The 21,950-nt window shown below is 40.2% G+C and overlaps 1 protein-coding gene across 5 annotated transcripts in view; it reads left to right on the top strand.

The window, feature by feature from the left end:
* The first annotated feature begins 4,359 nt into the window (after positions 1 to 4,359).
* The window catches only part of LOC148001463 (uncharacterized), a 193,883-nt gene continuing 176,292 nt past the window's right edge, over positions 4,360 to 21,950 (top strand). Inside the window, exon 1 of one of the 5 annotated variants that reach the window (XM_087584594.1) lies at positions 4,360 to 4,453. In XM_087584594.1, the coding sequence (XP_087440720.1) occupies positions 4,446 to 4,453 (8 nt within the window). In that variant the 5' untranslated portion in view covers positions 4,360 to 4,445. The remainder of the gene's footprint in view (positions 4,454 to 21,950) is intronic. The other 4 variants (XM_087584596.1, XM_087584595.1, XM_087584592.1 and 1 more) reach the window with 4 other exon arrangements.

The following is a 21,950-nucleotide window of genomic DNA, read 5'->3' as shown; positions in this document are numbered from 1 at the left end:
AAGATGGTTTTTCAGGGAAGCTGATATTTGCATAGTAGCCCGAAGTGTGAGGCTCTCCAATTACTTGGGAAAGCAGCCTTGCAGGTAGGTAGTTTAAAACCAATAAAGCTCAGAGTTTTGCAGAAGCCACAGCTCAGCAGGAAGGCAAATGAGTCAACCAGCACTTGTGGTACAGCATGGGAGGACCCAGTAAGAGGAATGTTGATATGTAATAAGGAGGAGACCCAAGGAAGCATAAACGAGCTTCACTAGAGGATGCGCAACTGGTCTTATAGAAAGTTATCCTTAACAATGTATACTAGGGTGGGGCTTTCCAGGTGGCAGAAAGCAGGACCAACATTACTCACCAACTCATTGCGTATGTGAAGGTATGGAGAGGCCCAAAGAATGTTGGTTGCTGGAAGGATACTAAGAGGTCACGGATGACTAGAGAACAGAGAGCATAGTGACCACCAAGAAAGGAAGTAAAACACCAGGATGCCAAACCAGCGTGTGGCCCAGTATGGATGGGGGCTATCTTTGGAAGCCACAGCCCAAATAGTGACACTTAAATTTTAGAAGGGTGAGTTCTCTAACTTGTATGGGTGAAGTTGAATGTTGCTACATCATTTGGGTAGCAAACAGCCTTGAGGGAGAGATATGAATCCACCCCAACATAACCTAGTGTGTTTCCTTGACATTATGAAATTTTAGGATGTAACCCAATGATAAACTTCTTGAGCACGGACTTTGTAGATGACAATATTGTGTCACACTGTCAGAAGGTTGGGTGGCTGTGCCAGTGTAAAATTTGAGTCATAGAAAACTCTACTCAAATCTTGATTAGAATAGGTATTAGTTATGTAAATATACATAACTTTCTTAATATCTGGACCTCACATCTTCCTCTGTAAAGTGGGAAAGCAAATTCTTCAGTGACGTTGTGAACATTCTGAATGCTTGGCAAATATCACAAAGTTATGACAAGTTGTTTTAGAGGAATTTTTGCTACAAAAAGTAGGGATGGCATAGGGTGTGGAGGCAGGCAAACAGATGATGAGACCAACTAGTGGCTGCACCAGGATAGGTGTTACATCTCAAGGACCCTAGCCAAAATGGTAAGAGATGGAAAAGATATTCCAGAAATAATAATGGACTACAACGTACTTGATGCTTTCTTGGCTGTGAGAGTTCAGCTGGTAGGAATGGCTGAAATTCAAACAAATACTCAAGGGGATTACTTTACAATGTGACTATTATCAACATCTACAAGAAGAGGGAGGTGCTGAAGGACTCCTGAGCTCTTGAATGGAATGTGACTCTGCTTCCAATAAACTGTCTCATGATAGAAAAGAGTGTATATTCCTAGAGAAATCCAAGAGCTATTAAAAACAATGAACTCAAGGTTTAAAAATGGCATATATTCACTGCATTGTCTCTGACTGAAGTGTTTGCATAATGAGTGAAGATTAATATATTTAAAAAGCATTTTAATTAAAAAGGTTATCACAGGACTATAAGTAATTGAGCATTGTGTGAATGGTCTTTTACACAGGGGCTCCAAATACTTCCGGCATCGGTGATATTAATGGTAGGATGGTCTGACCTTTTGTTTTATTTTAAATGATAGACAGCTGTCTTCTCTTAGAGGCAGTCCTTTCCAGAAGCTGTGATGGATGCAAATTTAAGGGATAGAAAGTCCTGTGTACAATACAACTTCCCTTTGCTCACAGTAGTATCTTAGTACCTTCCTAGAGTAAGCTCAGAGTGGTCTTAGAGGTACAACCAGGGGGAGATGATGGAGAAATTTTATTCAACAATTCAGAGAGGGGTCACTATTCTGCCCATTCTCCTGGTAAGCCCAAAGTGACAGCTTGCCCTGAGAAGTTGCCATGAACACACAAATCTACCCTGGGTAATTTTTTTTTGACACCGAAGTACCAAGTTTATATAAACAAACAACGCTTCTTCCTGACCAGAACACGAGCAATTAGCTGTGAGAATCATGACAACTTGGCCTGACACGTTCAGATGTCTCAGGACGCAGTAGAGAAATGTACACAATTGTCACACTATGAAAAGCTACATCTTACCAGAAGAGCCCAGCTACACCATGTTTCCAGAACCTCATAATGATTGCATGTACTTTATGTTTTGAAGCTTCTTAGCAAAACAAATAAAGGGGGTGGGAGTGTCCTTGTGCAGTATTATCACAACCACATTCAGAACACACACACAATTTTCTCAGAAAGAATCACACTCCCACTTGTCCCTTCAAGTGGCACAGAAGAAAGCTTGCCTACTCTACAGTGTCTTATGTATATTGTGAGGGCTGGACACCAATCACACGTCAGGATTTCAATCAAGACAGGAAGAGCTATCTGGATGTGTGTCCCTTCTTAAATACCTGGTGACTGCTAGGCTTACAACAATATAAGAAGTTCCCCAAGGCTTTCTGAGGAAATTCCTTAACAGCAGGGGTGGCCTGGCAGAGACAGAGGGGAAAGGTTGAATTTAAACAAATTGGACTGGGAAATAATACTTCGAGAGAAGGGAAGAGAACTCTACAAGTGTTCCTCTGGCTGGCAGGGGCCACAAGCCCACCGTGGCAAACAGGAATACTATGCAAGGTAAATAAACTCAACTACAGTTTCTAAGACACAGAAAGTATAAACTTAGAACTTCATTTTCAGGTCTGAAATGTTTTCATTGAGCGTTCATGAAAATGAAAACTTTCCCTTTAAAGCCCAGTCTGCACTGCTGCAGTTTATAACTGCCCAGAACAGAGCCCTAGGGGCAAGCACTTGAAAATATGACTCTTAAACAAACCTGACGCTGCAAACTCGATGCAATATCCTGCACACTGAGCATCTGTTAAGCATGCGAGCTAAGCATCCATGTTAAGCATGGATTAGCTCTGTAGGAAAATCCACGGAAGATGGCTCTAGCAGCCTTTTGCCCATCAGGCCAAGGACCCTGGATTTTGATGCAGTGGATTCTCTCAGCCTTCCGGAGCTTAAGAATCTATCACGGTGCTCTTCTGAACTTTCCTACACATCATGTTAGAAAACTCAGCTCTCAGTACGTAACCTATACATATAACATTCTGGAAAGAAAATCCTACTTTGCTAAAGAATTCTCCAGGGTGTCAGCAACTTTTTGCATGAGTTGAACTTAACAAGGCATTGTAAGCAATCTGTTTCTCTGGTCATTTTTTTTTTTTCCGCCTCCCCGTGCTTCAAACTTCACAAAGCGGCAGTGCCATTTTTCCTCTGGAAATTTATTAGCCAATATTCCCTCACTCCAGTTCAATCTCCTTTGGTATTTGACGAGAAACCACAAAACACCCAGTGCTTAATATTTTATTAAGCTTCACCCTGTTGCCTCATTGTATCTTTGGTTAGATCTACTTTTAATATGTCACTTGGCAAGTTTAATTAAAATCATAACAGCTCAATTCTCCGAGGTTGGACAATGCTGAATATCAACACAAATTTCAAGAGTTATGAAAGAGGCATGAGCTTTCGCTTAAAGTAAAAAAGTTGGCTCGTCACTGACTTAGGCCTTAAAAAATTTATTTCTTAAACACGTAAATACTTTGCATAATTTATACACATTTACTGTTTCTGCCCTCACTCCAAAAATTACATGTTGCTGCAGAATGACTCTGAGCACTACGGTTCTAATAGGCTGTGGATAACCTTTACTTGGAGTATATTAGCTTCTGTGAGATTTTAGTGTGACATCCTTGCCTCTCTCCATCCTCCATGAAAATCCAAGATGGCAGTTTGACACCCTTTGACCTTTGCAGTCTTAAGCTTACCGATATGTTTGCACCTTTTTGGTGCAAAATGATTTTCTTGCCGCTGCTGCCCTTTATTTTCATGAACCTTCATTGGCGAAGCAATTTACCCATGGGACCGTAGCTTGTGTCCCTGAAGATAGGGGGTTGCCGAGGGTGGTCCATTGTCCTTCCTTTTTAGAAAAGACGTGGTATGGTTTGAGATTTGGTCATTATCTGAGAGGTGGTACATGCAGTATTTTCTACATGATTTCCCTGAGATGACTAAGAATTGTTACTTCTGCAGTATGTTCTGCGACTTCCTGAAAGCTTAGTTCCACACTATTAGTTACATAGTGTCTTTAAATCTACCCTGTTCTCTTATTACTAAAGGCTAGTGAAAACATCTTCTTTGGTCTACTCTTCCTTTGGGTATGACCTCCTCTGTTCAATCTCTTTCCCGTATCCAAAGAGGATGACTTTAGGATATTGAAGCACACGCTTCTATAATACTGAAAAGAAATCAACTAAAAATACGACATGACTGCAGCCATTAGGAGCATGTTCAGTCCTATTTGATGCCACAGCCACAGAAGGGCAGCTAAGGATAAGCCACTGCAGTGTTCTGGGCTTGGTGTGATTCAGCCAAGTCCCAAGTGCTTGAAGACGATCTGTTTAGCCTGAAATGGCAGGGTAAGTATTCGACTCTTGTTCTGTTTCACACAGGTAACTTGTTTCCTTCTTCTGTTTCTTAGTGGTTATAGAGGTGGTGGCAGTGAGAATAAGACACGTGACTGTGTCCTGTTGGGGAATCTTTCTGAATGTTTGCCAAGGTCTTCAAACTGGATGTTCTTAGGAATCTAGGTCTGTCATTTAGTTGAGGTTGAAACAAAAGCTATGAAGTTCGTAGAGCAAGAGATCCCATTCTGGACTTACTTACTTCCATTAGGAAGCCAAGAAGACAGCTTGTCCTACGTACACCCAATCTTCCTGGTGGGTCATTTAGCACATCTATAAATTAGTTTCAAGAGTTCAAATGGATTCTCTCATATTTGCAGGGGGATAAAATATCCCTGCCTGAGTGTTTCTGACCTTGAACGTGCAATGAGAGTTGAGCTGTAATTTTAGGGCCTAGCATATGTGCAACATTAGGACCTCCTCAGAGGTTCTATTCAGAATGCATTAAATTATTTTCTTTTTTTCTGAACTTAACACCTTGTAAACACTGCCAGTACTTCAGAGACCTGTCTTAGTGCCAGCAGACACCATCATAGAGCCTAGACCAAATACAGCTACATTGACGGCTGACGTTAGATTTAGAATGCAGTGTTTTTAGGACAGGAGAGGTCTTGTCACACTGTGATATTGTTTGTTAAACTTTCAAAGGTTCACACAACTCATGAAAGCAAGGAAGACATTCCTGCCCAGAATCCATCTCTGGGTAACTACGTTCTTATTTCTTTCACTCTGGTCACAGAGAGATGCTAGCTCATAGTGGCTAGCATTTGTTGAACGATGTGTAGACATTTAAATATGACATTTAAACATTTATGACATGAGTTTTACTAAGGATCCATGAAATTCTTGAATAAAGAATTAACTTACCTTTTTACTAAAGTCGAGGTTAAGGTGTCTTTCTCTTAGAATATATTCAGATGAGTATATTGTGTTATCTCTCACACACCAGGTGAAAAATAGTTGAGAAAATTTACTGCATTAATCAGGGCCACCGTCAGTTTTAAAATTACGGCACATATCAATATTGCTATCAGTTTCTGATAGCAAACATCCTAGACTTTTTTCCATGGTTCAGATGAGATTGGGCAGTACTGAAATGAATAAAACCTGAAACGAATCACCTAGACCTCTTCCTCAAAGCAAATGATCTTTTCTATATTTTTGGATATATTCTCTAGTCTTAAAATATAAAGTATAAAAATAACCCCATTGGATATCCTTTCCCCCCAAATACTTAAATTATCATTTACATCAGCAATTTGGACTCTTTAATAATGGTATTTATAACTGATGACTATTTTAAAATAATATTAATACTTTCAACCTTTCATAGAAGCAGTCAAATAAATGTCAAATAAATGAGTTATAAATATTTTCCTTGGGATTTCAGATTAATAGCTTTCTTAATATTTTGATTGAATAATCCTGTTTTAAACCTACCATAAGAATATAAGTCTTGGGCTAGAAAGATGAGTCAACAGTTAAAATATTAACTGGTTGAAGTTATTTGTGAATGTAAATTTTCATACCCCTGTTTTAGCAATAACTTCTGTTTTGCCTTTCATGTATAGCTTTATTCCTTCTCTATTAAAACTGATCTTTCTCATTTCTCAGCTTTTCTTTTCTCTGTTCTATATATTACAGTTCAAAGCTATTTGTCTTTGTTCATAGACATAGTTCATGGATATATGTCCAAAATCTTAACTATTTACTTCTCATTTCCATCAGGTATAAAGGTGTCAAATCACAGGGCTTTTGTATTGCTACCTGTGAAGTCCTGCCCCAGCCAATGCCAGGTTCTGTTCCTTGGTGGTCCATTCACTGATCTGCCACTCGACTTTCTCACCAAACTCTAGAGAACCATCTTTCGTTGTCCAGTCATGGTGCTATTTCTTCTGAGCACTCCTGCCTCCTCTCCTGACCTCTGATAGCCAATGAGCTTCCTGTGTGTAGTCTCCATCTTAAAATCTGGGTAAAACAGATTAACATGACTGCTCAATGGGATTATGTATGCATCCAAGGGGTTGGGGATTTAGCTCAGTGGTAGAGCACTAGCAAGTGCAAGGACCTGGGTTCGGTCCTCAGTTCTGGAAAAAAAAATGTATACATCCAAACAAATGAGCAAAATTTACAAAACAGGATCTGATGAAGTAAAAGAAAAAAAAAACAGCATTAAAAATTCGGATGAATTTATGCTTATTTGTTTGTCTCTGGTGGGTATAAAGCTTCAATTACTTGTCAAAAATAGGCATCAATATTTATTAGTATGTCCTTAATAGATGTTAGTAAGACTCTTATTTTGGAGAACCCTGTCTGGAGAACTCTCTGAGACGGACACAAAATGGAGGATTCTGTTTCTCAATGGGGTTTCCTCTTCTCCTTCATTGGAGAGTGTCTTTGAGCAGAGACATCTGACCTTATACGAAGAATGACCCTGTGCAAGGCTCAGCACACACATCCCACTCTAGCTTCCTGTCCATATGATAATTAGGTGCTGTGTTATGACCCATCAACCCTTCCCACCCATAACCCCCAAATCCTTAAATACCTAACGCTTGGAACAACAAAGTAGAACTTCCTCACTGAAGCTCTCTGGAAGTTCATCTGTAGTCTGCCCTTGTGGACTGGTTACCAAGGACCCTCGAGAAAATGGAGAATCACACTCTCATGGTGAAATCCTAATATTTAGTGCAATCAAAGATGTTAGGATGCAGAATTTGTGCATGTGGTAAGATTGGGTGGGTAGAGTCACTCTTTTTCTTTTTCACTTTTATTTTGGTCTATTAATTAGCACAACCCTTCATTTATCATTGCTCCACAGAATTCATGCTATTCCATTTAAAGGAACACACTGTAGCATTTACTAAGTATTTAACAAATGGTAGTACCTTCAAGAGACATCTCAGATCCATACCATTTCTGGACATGTTAGCGAGAGCAATCTTCTGATACATAACTATGAAATATTTTCCCAGTGATGTGTGTTGTGTTCAATTTCTTTAAGCCATTTTCATTGTTTTTAGTGCACAGATTTCTTACATATTTTGTTCATGTAAAATTTGAAATTTTACTTTCATACTATTGTAGGTTCGCTTGTCTTCTAACTTTCTCTCCAGACAGTTCATTGTTATTATCTATTATTATTCACCACTGTTGCTACTGTTGGTAGTTTTGGTCGGTGCCAGTACTGCATTTTCCTTCACTCCAGAATTTACCAGAAGTATACTGCTCTGGTTCTTGCTTCCTCTTTAAACATTCCCTCATTTTTACCAGAGCGTAGTGCTCTTATTTAGGCTAGAGGAAATCTCAATTCACTGTTATTCATGAATACTCTTATGCTGCTTAAGCACACCTCCCTCTGACCATATTTGCTCTATTGTCACAGCAGTTAAGAAGTAGAAGACAATGTAAAATCAGTGCGCATGTCAAGCACATCACTCACTATTCCGTGTGCAGAGAACTTAGTGCTTCACTGAAATCTTAGCGATTACTCAAGTTTCCTATTTTACTATCTCCTATTTTTAATTTTAAAATTAATCTTATATGTATAGATGTTTTGCTTACATATATTCTGGGACCTGTCTGAATGAACTCAAATTTGTGTATTGAAAAGAATTATTTATGAATGTGCCAGTATCCAACCTAGACTCAAGAGTACTCGGTGACTATTTAAAGCCTCTATATTTACCCTTGCAAGTCTTCCTGTAGTACTTAGCTCAGGTTGTGTGGCAGTCACAATTGAGAACAAAAGGAAACTTCCAACTAGTCGAATGATTTTCTTCCTAAGTGAGGTTTTATTTCCAACAAGTTTCTTTTTAATAATAATCATGTAAAATCCTTTGAGTATTCACCATTTAAGCAAAATATTTTTAATGTGACTCTTAAAGGTTCTTGATGGAAACCATGTCTTATTCCTTTTAGATCCAACTTATGATATATATCCCATCTGCTTATATCCCATCTAGTTATATATACATGGGTAAATTAGACATGAGCTTGCTGATATTAGAATTGTTAAAACACTTAACAATCACAGGTATTAGAGTAAAACTGTTTTTATAATCAGCACCCTTCCTTGTTCTTGGTATCAGGTAGTTATATAGAAACAATATGCTAAGTCAGAGTTTCATGCCTGAACCCACTGTTGTTCATGGTAATTGTACCATACTGCTGCCAGATTCCTATCTCAAAAATAGTTTAGATATTTGGAAAACATGAAAAGGTATGAAGATTTTCTGTTTATTAATGATAGGATTTTTTTTTCTGAGAAAAATGGTGGAGTGTGTTGCAGATCTGAGTGCCACTACTGTTTCTCATCAAGTAAGTTACTTATACTCTGGATATCATTTGTTATAATCTCCCTATAATGGATGTGAGAGTTAAATAAAGCACACATATAAATAATAACTTATGGACAACTCATGTTGAATCAGGAGAGGCAGATATAAGCTACTGGCTATTTCAGAATCAACTCCTAAGAATGTCTGTGATATAAATAGTCAGCTGAACAAGATGAGAGATAGGACAGGGTTCATCTAAGAAGAATAAATATTTGGTATCAGCCTCCCCATCATTGTCCTTATCACTGCTTTCCTGCTATAGCTGAAAGGAAGGCGGCATCCAAGGAAGACTGAGGACACAGCAGCCCACACTTCCCACTGAATAACTGTATCTGTGATGGAGTTCTGGAAGCTGTCATATAAGTAGGAGCAGGCTATGTGGGGAAGGGAATTGTATGAGCTGGATCTCTGTGAGGAGATGGGTCTAGAAATGTCTGCTGAGTAGACAGATGTGGGAGAGGTATACAAAGAGTGCACAACCATTCTAAACTTAGGTGGGTTTAGAAATGAGGCTTAGCTCAACATGGATCATGTTTTTAATTCTCAGGGTAGAACTTTCAGGAGAAAATTTGACTTGTTTATCTGCATAGCTTAAGTTTGTGACCTGGTCTATTTGATGATTGTCTGTGGTTGCTGTATAATTTTCCTTGACATTGTCTTTCATAGTTATCCCAGTGTCTATGAGCAAGAGCTTGTATGGGTGCTGGGAGTAGCAGCATCACCAGCCCAGACCTCTCCAGATCTCTGTTTTTAGTTCATCGCCTCCCTAGAGCTCACTGACATCTTTCCATGAGTGAACTGGAACTTAATCTGTCTTTATTTTTTATTTTGTTTTGTTTTGAAGTAGGGATTTGAAATTATTTCTCCAAAAATAAGTTTGAAATTAGTTTGCTCATGTGGGTGTGGAGATGAGAGCAAGTTTGTCTAAAACTCTTACAGGGAACACAAAAGATACCACTGACACTAATAGAGTTAGGGGTAGACATTTATGGAAAAGGATTTCTGGGAAATTTGGGCAAGGACCTCTTTTGCTTTGCATTTGGATTGGAATATGAAATACTTGTATGTCCGACAACCTCTTTAAAACACATGGTCAAATAGCATTATTTTCTTAACTTGTGATTTGTCATTTAGTGAGTAGAAGCAAGGGGATTTAATAGACAACATCCCCAATATAATGTCAACTTGAAAGCTTCTTAGTTCAAGATAGTAGGCACCGATATTGGGAGTACTTAAGTTAAAGTGTTGACTGGGTTGTAGAGAAAAAAAAAAAAAAAGAACTGGGAGATAGCGTCTCACGCTCCTCAAATCTCACAATCAGATTTGTTTCCTATGTAAACCTAGGCCACAGGGTCATATAGCATGAGAGGAGTAAAGAGCCTCATGTGCTTATATCACAGGGCTGAGGTGCTCTGTGACCTTATCCTTAAGATGCCAGACAAAGAAAGTCAGTAAAGGTCTCATCATGGAAGATACATGAGTTACAATACAAGAGTTACAAAATACAAGGGCACAGAAATCTGATGGCTTGATGGTATGGGCTCTGGTTTGCTTTTCAGAGATCTATCTTCTTACATAGTTAATTAGCCACCTCTGACATTCTATTCCTTCAGTGGAAGAGAAAGCAGATGCACATTTGGAAAAATGGAAGTTTAATACAACATTGTTGGGAAGAACTTACAATGGGGTTCAAGACAGCAGGTCTCGGAAAACAATATTGAACTCTCCACGACACTTGTCGGCACACTTAGTCACCAATTGCGCTCATGTATGAGTAAGGACTAGGAAGAAGTCGGAAGCTGGCGTGATGATCCTCTATGGCTGGTAACAAGGAAATATATGTCAATCACTTCCACCGATAAGTGGGACAGAACCTTTTAAAAGTGTGACTCAGTCTTATTTAGTTAGCCCTCCCACCCTGACTGTATTATCCAGAGCTAGAAAGACCAAGAAATTGGACAAGAGCTCATTTCCAGAGTCTGTTTAGTGGAAGGAAGTACTCTTCTTTATGATTTCTTCCTAGAAATCAGGGAAAGGGGAAGAAAATATCCCAAGGACACTTTGGGAAGACAAACTCCCAAGGACACTTTGGGAAGACAAACTATTTACTGTGAAGTGTTCTGTTTCTTTTTTTTTTTCTTCTAAATTTTCTTTTTTTTTTTTTTTTTTATTAACTTGAGTATTTCTTATATACATTTCGAGTGTTATTCCCTTTCCCGGTTTCCGGGCAAACATCCCCCTCCCCCCTCCCCTTCCTTATGGGTGTTCCCCTCCCAACCCTCCCCCCATTGCCGCCCTTCCCCCATGGACTAGTTCACTGGGGGTTCAGTCTTAGCAGGACCCAGGGCTTCCCCTTCCACTGGTGCTCTTACTAGGATATTCATTGCTACCTATGGGGTCAGAGTCCAGGGTCAGTCCATGTATAGTCTTTAGGTAGTGGCTTAGTCCCTGGAAGCTCTGGTTGCTTGGCATTGTTGTACTTTTGGGGTCTCGAGCCCCTTCAAGCTCTTCCAGTTCTTTCTCTGATTCCTTCAATAGAGGACCTATTCTCAGTTCAGTGGTTTGCTGCTGGCATTCGCCTCTGTATTTGCTGTATTCTGGCTGTGTCTCTCAGGAGCGATCTACATCCGGCTCCTGTCGGTCTGCACTTCTTTGCTTCATCCATCTTGTCTAATTGGGTGGCTGTATATGTATGGGCCACATGTGGGGCAGGCTCTGAATGGGTGTTCCTTAAGTCTCTGTTTTAATCTTTGCCTCTCCCTTCCCTGCCAAGGGTATTCTTTTTCCTCATTTAAAGAAGGAGTGAAGCATTCACATTTTGATCATCCGTCTTGAGTTTCGTTTGTTCTAGGGATCTAGGGTAATTCAAGCATTTGGGCTAATAGCCACTTATCAATGAGTGCATACCATGTATGTCTTTCTGTGTTTGGGTTAGCTCACTCAGGATGATATTTTCCAGTTCCAACCATTTGCCTACGAATTTCATAAACTCGTTGTTTTTGAGAGCTGAGTAATATTCCATTGTGTAGATGTACCACATTTTCTGTATCCATTCCTCTGTTGAAGGGCATCTGGGTTCTTTCCATTTTCTGGCTATTATAAATAAGGCTGCGATGAACATAGTGGAGCACGTGTCTCTTTTATATGTTGAGGCATCTTTTGGGTATATGCCAAAGAGAGGTATAGCTGGATCCTCAGGCAGTTCAATGTCCAATTTTCTGAGGAACCTCCAGACTGATTTCCAGAATGGTTTTACCAGTCTGCAATCCCACCAACAATGGAGGAGTGTTCCCCTTTCTCCACATCCTCGCCAGCATCTGCTGTCACCTGAGTTTTTGATCTTAGCCATTCTCACTGGTGTGAGGTGAAATCTCAGGGTTGTTTTGATTTGCATTTCCCTTATGACTAAAGATGTTGAACATTTCTTTAGGTGTTTCTCAGCCATTCGGCATTCCTCAGCTGTGAATTCTTTGTTTAGCTCTGAACCCCATTTTTTAATAGGGTTATTTGTCTCCCTGCGGTCTAACTTCTTGAGTTCTTTGTATATTTTGGATATAAGGCCTCTATCTGTTGTAGGATTGGTAAAGATCTTTTCCCAATCTGTTGGTTGCCGTTTTGTCCTAACCACAGTGTCCTTTGCCTTACAGAAGCTTTGCAGTTTTATGAGATCCCATTTGTCGATTCTTGATCTTAGAGCATAAGCCATTGGTGTTTTGTTCAGGAAATTTTTTCCAGTGCCCATGTGTTCCAGATGTTTCCCTAGTTTTTCTTCTATTAGTTTGAGTGTGTCTGGTTTGATGTGGAGGTCCTTGATCCACTTGGACATAAGCTTTGTACAGGGTGATAAGCATGGATCGATCTGCATTCTTCTACATGTTGCTCTCCAGTTGAACCAGCACCATTTGCTGAAAATGCTATCTTTTTTCCATTGGATGGTTTTGGCTCCTTTGTCAAAAATCAAGTGACCATAGGTGTGTGGGTTCATTTCTGGGTCTTCAATTCTATTCCATTGGTCTATCTGTCTGTCTCTGTACCAATACCATGCAGTTTTTATCACTATTGCTCTGTAATACTGCTTGAGTTCAGGGATAGTGATTCCCCCTGAAGTCCTTTTATTGTTGAGGATAGCTTTAGCTATCCTGGGTTTTTTGTTATTCCAGATGAATTTGCAAATTGTTCTGTCTAACTCTTTGAAGAATTGGATTGGTATTTTGATGGGGATTGCATTGAATCTGTAGATTGCTTTTGGTAAAATGGCCATTTTTACTATATTAATCCTGCCAATCCATGAGCATGGGAGATCTTTCCATCTTCTGAGGTCTTCTTCAATTTCTTTCCTCAGTGTCTTGAAGTTCTTATTGTACAGATCTTTTACTTGCTTGGTTAAAGTCACACCGAGGTACTTTATATTATTTGGGTCTATTATGAAGGGTGTCGTTTCCCTAATTTCTTTCTCGGCTTGTTTCTCTTTTGTATAGAGGAAGGCAACTGATTTATTTGAGTTAATTTTATACCCAGCCACTTTGCTGAAGTTGTTTATCAGCTTTAGTAGTTCTCTGGTGGAACTTTTGGGATCACTTAAATATACTATCATGTCATCTGCAAATAGTGATATTTTGACCTCTTCTTTTCCGATCTGTATCCCTTTGATCTCCTTTTGTTGCCTGATTGCTCTGGCTAGAACTTCAAGAACTATATTGAATAAGTAGGGAGAGAGTGGGCAGCCTTGTCTAGTCCCTGATTTTAGTGGGATTGCTTCAAGTTTCTCTCCATTTAGTTTAATGTTAGCAACTGGTTTGCTGTATATGGCTTTTACTATGTTTAGGTATGGGCCTTGAATTCCTATTCTTTCCAGGACTTTTATCATGAAGGGGTGTTGAATTTTGTCAAATGCTTTCTCAGCATCTAATGAAATGATCATGTGGTTCTGTTCTTTCAGTTTGTTTATATAATGGATCACGTTGATGGTTTTCCGTATATTAAACCATCCCTGCATGCCTGGGATGAAGCCTACTTGATCATGGTGGATGATTGTTTTGATGTGCGCTTGAATTCGGTTTGCCAGAATTTTATTGAGTATTTTTGCGTCGATATTCATAAGGGAAATTGGTCTGAAGTTCTCTTTCTTTGTTGTGTCTTTGTGTAGTTTAGGTATAAGAGTAATTGTGGCTTCGTAGAAGGAATTCGGTAGGGCTCCATCTGTTTCAATTTTGTGGAATAGTTTGGATAATATTGGTATGAGGTCTTCTATGAAGGTTTGATAGAATTCTGCACTAAACCCGTCTGGACCTGGGCTCTTTTTGGTTGGGAGACCTTTAATGACTGCTTCTATTTCCTTAGGAGTTATGGGGTTGTTTAACTGGTTTATCTGTTCCTGATTTAACTTCGATACCTGGTATCTGTCTAGGAAATTGTCCATTTCCTGAAGATTTTCAAATTTTGTTGAATATAGGTTTTTATAGTAAGATCTGATGATTTTTTGAATTTCCTCTGAATCTGTAGTTATGTCTCCCTTTTCATTTCTGATTTTGTTAATTTGGACGCACTCTCTGTGTCCTCTCGTTAGTCTGGCTAAGGGTTTATCTATCTTGTTGATTTTCTCAAAGAACCAACTTTTGGTTCTGTTGATTCTTTCTATGGTCCTTTTTGTTTCTACTTGGTTGATTTCAGCTCTGAGTTTGATTATTTCCTGCCTTCTACTCCTCCTGGGTGTATTTGCTTCTTTTTGTTCTAGAGCTTTTAGGTGTGCTGTCAAGCTGCTGACATATGCTCTTTCCTGTTTCTTTCTGCAGGCACTCAGCGCTATGAGTTTTCCTCTTAGCACAGCTTTCATTGTGTCCCATAAGTTTGAGTATGTTGTATCTTCATTTTCATTAAATTCTAAAAAGTTTTTAATTTCTTTCTTTATTTCTTCCTTGACCAGGTTATCATTGAGTAGAGCATTGTTCAATTTCCACGTATATGTGGGCATTCTTCCCTTATTGTTATTGAAGACCAGTTTTAGGCCGTGGTGGTCCGATAGCACGCATGGGATTATTTCTATCTTTCTGTACCTGTTGAGGCCCGTTTTTTGACCAATTATATGGTCAATTTTGGAGAAAGTACCATGAGGAGCTGAGAAGAAGGTATATCCTTTTGCTTTAGCATAGAATGTTCTATAAATATCCGTTAAGTCCATTTGGCTCATGACTTCTCTTAGTCTGTCGACATCTCTGTTTAATTTCTGTTTCCATGATCTGTCCATTGATGAGAGTGGGGTGTTGAAATCTCCCACTATTATTGTGTGAGGTGCAATGTGTGTTTTCAGCTTTAGTAAATTTTCTTTTACGTATGTAGGTGCCCTTGTATTTGGGGCATAGATATTTAGTATTGAGAGTTCATCTTGGTGGATTTTTCCTTTGATGAATATGAAGTGTCCTTCCTTATCTTTTTTGATGACTTTTAGTTGGAAATTGATTTTATTTGATATTAGAATGGCTACTCCAGCTTGCTTCTTCTGACCATTTGCTTGGAAAGTTGTTTTCCAGCCTTTCACTCTGAGGTAGTGTCTGTCTTTGTCTCTGAGGTGTGTTTCCTGTAGGCAGCAGAATGCAGGGTCCTCGTTGCGTATCCAGTTTGTTAATCTATGTCTTTTTATTGGGGAGTTGAGGCCATTGATATTGAGAGATATTAAGGAATAGTGATTATTGTTTCCCTTTATATTCATATTTGGATGTGAGGTTATGTTTGTGTGCTTTCATTCTCTTTGTTTTGTTGCCAAGACGATTAGTTTCTTGCTTCTTCTAGGGTATAGCTTGCCTCCTTATGTTGGGCTTTACCATTTATTATCCTTTGTAGTGCTGGGTTTGTAGAAAGATATTGTGTAAATTTGGTTTTGTCATGGAATATCTTGGTTTCTCCATCAATGTTAATTGAGAGTTTTGCTGGATACAGTAACCTGGGCTGGCATTTGTGTTCTCTTAGGGTCTGTATGACATCAGTCCAGGATCTTCTGGCCTTCATAGTTTCTGGCGAGAAGTCTGGTGTGATTCTGATAGGTCTGCCTTTATATGTTACTTGACCTTTTTCCCTTACTGCTTTTAATATTCTTTCTTTATTTTGTGCGTTTGGTGTTTTGACAATTATGTGACGGGAGGTGTTTCTTTTCTGGTCCAATCTATTTGGAGTTCTGTAGGCTTCTTGTATGTCTATGGGTATCTCTTTTTTTAGGTTAGGGAAGTTTTCTTCTATGATTTTGTTGAAGATATTTACTGGTCCTTTGAGCTGGGAGTCTTCACTCTCTTCTATACCTATTATCCTTAGGTTTGATCTTCTCATTGAGTCCTGGATTTCCTGTATGTTTTGGACCAGTAGCTTTTTCCGCTTTACATTATCTTTGACAGTTGATTCAATGATTTCTATGGAATCTTCTGCTCCTGAGATTCTCTCTTCCATCTCTTGTATTCTGTTGGTGAAGCTTGTATCTACAGCTCCTTGTCTCTTCTTTTGGTTTTCTGTATCCAGGGTTATTTCCATGTGTTCTTTCTTGATTGCTTCTATTTCCATTTTTAATTCCTTCAACTGTTTGATTGTGTTTTCCTGGAATTCTTTCAGGGATTTTTGCGATTCCTCTCTGTAGGCTTCTACTTGTTTATTAATGTTTTCCTGTGTTTCCCTAAGTGTGTTCATGTCTTTCTTGAAGTCCTCCAGCATCATGATCAAGTATGATTTTGAAACTAGATCTTGCTTTTCTGGTGTGTTTGGATATTCCATGTTTGTTTTGGTGGGAGAATTGGGCTCCGATGATGGCATGTAGTCTTGGTTTTTGTTGCTTGGGTTCCTGCGCTTGCCTCTCGCCATCAGATTATCTCTAGTGTTACTTTGTTCTGCTATTTCTGACAGTGGCTAGACTGTCCTATAAGCCTGTGTGTCAGGAGTGCTGTAGACCTGTTTTCCTCTCTTTCAGTCAGTTATGGGGACAGAGTGTTCTGCTTTCGGGCGTGTAGTTTTTCCTCTCTACAGGTCTTCAGCTGTTCCTGTGGGCCTGTGTCTTGAGTTCACCAGGCAGCTTTCTTGCAGCAGAAAAGTTGGTCTTACCTGTGGTCCCGAGGCTCAAGTTCGCTCGTGGGGTGCTGCCCAGGGGCTCTCTGCAGCGGCAGCAACCAGGAAGACCTGTGCCGCCCCTTCCGGGAGCTTCAGTGCACCAGGGTTCCAGATGGTCTTTGGCTTTTTCCTCTGGCGTCCGAGATGTGTGTGCAGGGAGCAGTCTCTTCTGGTTTCCCAGGCTTGTCTGCCTCTCTGAAGGTTTAGCTCTCCCTCCCACGGGATTTGGGTGCAGAGAACTGTTTATCCGGTCTGTTTCTTTCAGGTTCTGGCGGTGTCTCAGGCAGGGGTCCTGCCGCTCCTGGGCCCTCCCCCACGGGAGCCCAGAGGCCTTATACAGTTTCCTCTTGGGCCAGGGATGTGGGCAGGGGTGAGCAGTGTTGGTGGTCTCTTCCGTTCTGCAGCCGCAGGAGTGCCCACCTGACCAGGCGGTTGGGTCTCTCTCTCACCAGGTCTGGGAGCAGAGAGCTGCTGTGGGCCGGGATCCGCGGGTGTGGGACTTCCGGTAAACACAGAACGTGCCAGGTCCTAGAGAAATTCTGCTTCCGTGTGTCCCAAGCTCACCAGGCAGCTTTCTTGCAGCAGAAAATTTGGTCTTACCTGTGGTCCCGAGGCTCAGGTTCGCTCGTGGGGTGCTGCCCAGGGGCTCTCTGCAGCGGCAGCAACCAGGAAGACCTGTGCTGCCCCTTCCGGGAGCTTCAGTGCACCAGGGTTCCAGATGTCCTTTGGTGTTTTCCTCTGGCGTCCGAGATGTGTGTGCAGGGAGCAGTCTCTTCTGGTTTCCCAGGCTTGTCTGCCTCTCTGAAGGTTTAGCTCTCCCTCCCACGGGATTTGGGTGCAGAGAACTGTTTATCCGGTCTGTTTCTTTCAGGTTCCGGCGGTGTCTCAGGCAGGTGTCCTGCCGCTCCTGGGCCCTCCCCCACGGGAGCCCAGAGGCCTTATACAGTTTCCTCTTGTGCCAGGGATGTGGGCAGGGGTGAGCAGTGTTGGTGGTCTCTTCCGCTCTGCAGCCTCAGGAGTGCCCACCTGACCAGGCGGTTGGGTCTCTCTCTCACCAGGTCTGGGAGCAGAGAGCTGCTGCGGGCCGGGATCCGCGGGTCAAGTGTTCTGTTTCTTATCAGATAAAGCGAGAGTTAATTTACACACGATGGATTCTTAATTGGAAGAAGCTGGGCTAGAGCTGCCCAGGTCTGAAAGGCTTTCGGAAGGACAGCATCTAGACTGAGAACACGAGACCCCAGAAGTTGCTTACAAAGTAACTAATGTCACTTCACTCATGGGTTATACAGAATTTAATGACTGGTTTGTAAACAGGTCCATTTTCAATGTTCAACTCCGTTATCAGGGGTACTCTCTTACCCTCTCACGTCTACCAAACACACCCAATTCCTAGTCCCAAATATCCATTATGTTTGCTGGATGGAGCAAGTACAAATACAGTGTAGTAAGTCAGATTTGAATTTCAGCTTACAAAAACATTCCTTTTTTTCTTCAGTATATACTATGTAACATATTGGGACATGTTTATGTTAAAAATTGTCTGACCATTATGTAAAATTGGATTAGTTGGACATCATGTACTTCCTGAACATGGGAGTCCTGTCTCTGTTCATACTCCTGACGAAAATCCAGCAGTTGCAGTATACTTAAGTTGAAACTGCCTAACCAGACCAGTTAACATTATTGAGGGAAAATATGATGATTTAGAAGCCTAAAGATGTCCAGCCTTTGAAGTTCTCTTGAAACAAGTTATTGCATATGCACACTCCCACTGTGTATCTGAAGAAGCATGGAGAGCCAGATATGCCTGGTCAATGGGAATCTCTTTAAGATTGTTCTAGCATATAATACTTAGGATTCACTCTGGAATGTATCCACATCTACAAATGAAATATTTATTTTTATTATATAGTGAGAGGTAAATATGAAGGACTCTTCTCTCCCTGTCCGTTCAGTAGATATCTTCAGGTATTATGTATTTCTTTATGAGAACTATTGACCAACCAACATTAATACATTTATTTATCTGAAGGTAAGAATGACAAGATAATCTATAGGGAAAGAACACAGTTGAATGACTGCCTCAAAATAGGTTGGGAAGGTGGGGGAAAATAGATTTATAAGCTCAAAGGGAAACTATTAGGGATGATGGATGTATTTACCATCTTGATTGTGATAATGGTTTCATAGATGTTTGCATATTTAAAATCTTATGAAATTATACCACTAAAATGTGCAACTTATTGAATCAATTATATCTCAATAAAATCAAATGAAATTTAAATTGTTATAAAATGAAAATAATACGCAGTAAGCTGTACTAGAATTTTAAAGCATTTTCTAATTTGGTCCTTAGAGCTCCATTAGGAAAACCACACAGTGTATTAGAGTAGCTAGAATCTCAGAGAGGTCCATGAAGGGAAGATGCATGTATTATTTATCTCAAATACTAAAACATCAAATGCTGGCAATAGCTTTTGTATATATATAAAAAAAAGGTACATACTGTATTTGGATGAGTAGATAAATAGAAGCCATATAATCCCAAAGTACAGCAGAAAGAGATATACAGTCATCTGAATAGGAAGATATATCAGTTATGCTTGGCTGCTAGTGGCAGTGTCCCAAGCACAATGCATATATCACACATGTGTGTAGTCTTCGGTGCTGTGGAAGCTCAATGTAAGCAGCAGATAAGACGGTTGGATGGCTCTCCAAAGGCTTCAAAAATTCAAGGTTCCTGTTTTTTCTACTTTACAGCATATGGCTTCCATTCTCAAGGACAACTAAATTTTCCAAGGGACACTGGGGAGTTGTAGCTATGACACTTGACCTCTGGACCACGAAAGGGAAGATGGCAGCTTCTTTTTGCTCAGGCTGAGTCTGGTAAACAGCCGTCTCTGAAGAGTCACTCCTTTTGCTATTTCATTAGCTTGGCGGTGCTTCCCCTCAAGGAGCTCATGAGAACGGCATCTCTACCTCAGGCGCCATTGTATGCAGATAAAACTCAGGTATATAACAGTGAAGGACTATGGGATAGCATCTAGTTGCATTTACCTTTCAGAGACTCCATATTTCTTTAGTTATGATTAATTCTCTTATTTTCTAGATCATAGCTAAATAGCAGTCATGTAGGAATACGAAAACACATTTCTAGGCCTAGCTTAATGGCTCCAATCTTCAATTTCACCACAAACACAAGGTCCACGTGAGAGGTAATGAAAATAAAGCAGTTGTACCTAGAGGAAGGTAGTAACACTAAATTCTAGCACACAGATTCATTCTTCCACCAAGCAAGAAATACAGGTCAAAGGCCATAATAATAAAAACATTGCCCAGATTCTTTTATTTTGTTGCATTGCATATTTCTTAAGACAAATGGGTTATTGCCTAAGGCTCAGAAATCTTTTGCTATACAGGGATTTGTGTCATAATAGTATTTGCTGTGATAAAATTTGACCTATATTATATTTCTTTATGTCTGCTGCCTAATTTCCCTTAGGGCAATGGTGTTGAAATTTTTTTAGTTGGGAAAATCTTTTGTTGGTGGAAAATCTTATGGAGGCATACAATAAAACAAAAATTGATGGAGACGCAGGTGAAGGGCTATGAGTAGAAGCAGCCTCAGACCTTGCCAGCTTTCCTACTTCCTGTTCTCTGTCCATCCCTTTCTATCACATATACTGCATATGTTTGGCCAGTGAAAATTATAAATTCTTAGTTAGACCTAAATTTGCTGTGATAATCAATAAGGTACAGTTATGATAAACATTTGGCCATCATCTATAAGTCTTCCCACTTTTTAAATCAGCTAAGAATTTCAAAATCTACAATCATTTGGTTTTTAAAATCATGTTCTGATGCATGAAACAGAAGCCAGTCAAGCAGTAGATGACATCACTGTGGAGTCCTCCTGAATTGTGGAAATCCAGGTCCTCCCTGTGCTATTGCACCACGGGCATCCAGTCCAACAGGGCAGAGACTACCGTGTGTTCATCACTCCCTTGTGAAAAGCCACTGGTGGGATTTCTCCTCTTGTGGTTTGTTCTCCTTTGCTTTCCCGCCACATCCATTAATAAGCCTCAGAGAATTCTTTGCAAGTAAAGCAGATATTTTTACATTTAAAAACAAACTTGAGAGCAGTATCTGCAGAAACAGATGACCAGAAGATCATCGTTTTCGTTATATGATTGTAAACGAGGTGGCATGTAATTGTTGAGAAGGATAAAGAAGAGCCCGATATGTGTAGCTCTAGGAGTCCATGAAGCCCTTGCCAAGAATAAGTGAGGCCACACCACCAGGAATTCTGGTTGTGATTTAAAGGATACATAAAAATGTTCAGTTTCATTCTTGAACTTTATAAAAGATACTTTATGTCCAACGAGATTATTACATTTACTTGTATTGTACGCACATTTATATTGCTCTCCACAACAGTGGTCCCCGTCAAGGCCAGGCTCCTCTGTGAGTTCAGATCAAGGTTTACTGTGTGCTTTTGGCAGCCTGAGGATGAGTCTGAGCCACACACCCTCCAGTGTTCTAGAGAGTTCTAAGAAACAAACCACGAAGCCATGACCTATGGTTGTTATACAAATAAGCACAAAGTGTCTGCATGATTTATGATATACTGACTCTAAAAGTTAGTGAGAGATTTCTTTAGTTTTATCTCATTCATGGGTTCTTGTTCATTAAATTTGGCATGTTTCATACTGGTGTTTACTGCATCGATCATACTCACCTCAGTTCCCCTCTCCACCCTGCAAGTCTCTTTCCAACTTTCATGCTTTATGACGTGTTTTGTTACCCATGAGTTAACCAGGACGGGAGCCTGGTGGGCTCACAGGTAAGTGTGCATCTCAATACAGTGACTCCCCTTCCCTTACATACACCAGTCATTATTAACTACAGGGTAAAGTAAGGCTTATTCACCATGTCAGAAAGTCATGCACTGAGAGGTCCCCAGCTTCCCTCCATAGCACTCTTAGTGACATACAGACACCTTTCATGGTCTTATTTCCAAATGATATTGA

The sequence above is a fragment of the Rattus norvegicus genome, chromosome 14, assembly GCF_021556685.1.
Source record: "Rattus norvegicus strain SHRSP/BbbUtx chromosome 14, alternate assembly SHRSP_T2T, whole genome shotgun sequence".
Lineage (NCBI taxonomy): Eukaryota > Metazoa > Chordata > Mammalia > Rodentia > Muridae > Rattus > Rattus norvegicus.
The sequence above is the reverse complement of the archived record's forward strand: the minus strand, read 5'-3'. Positions and strand labels throughout refer to the sequence as shown.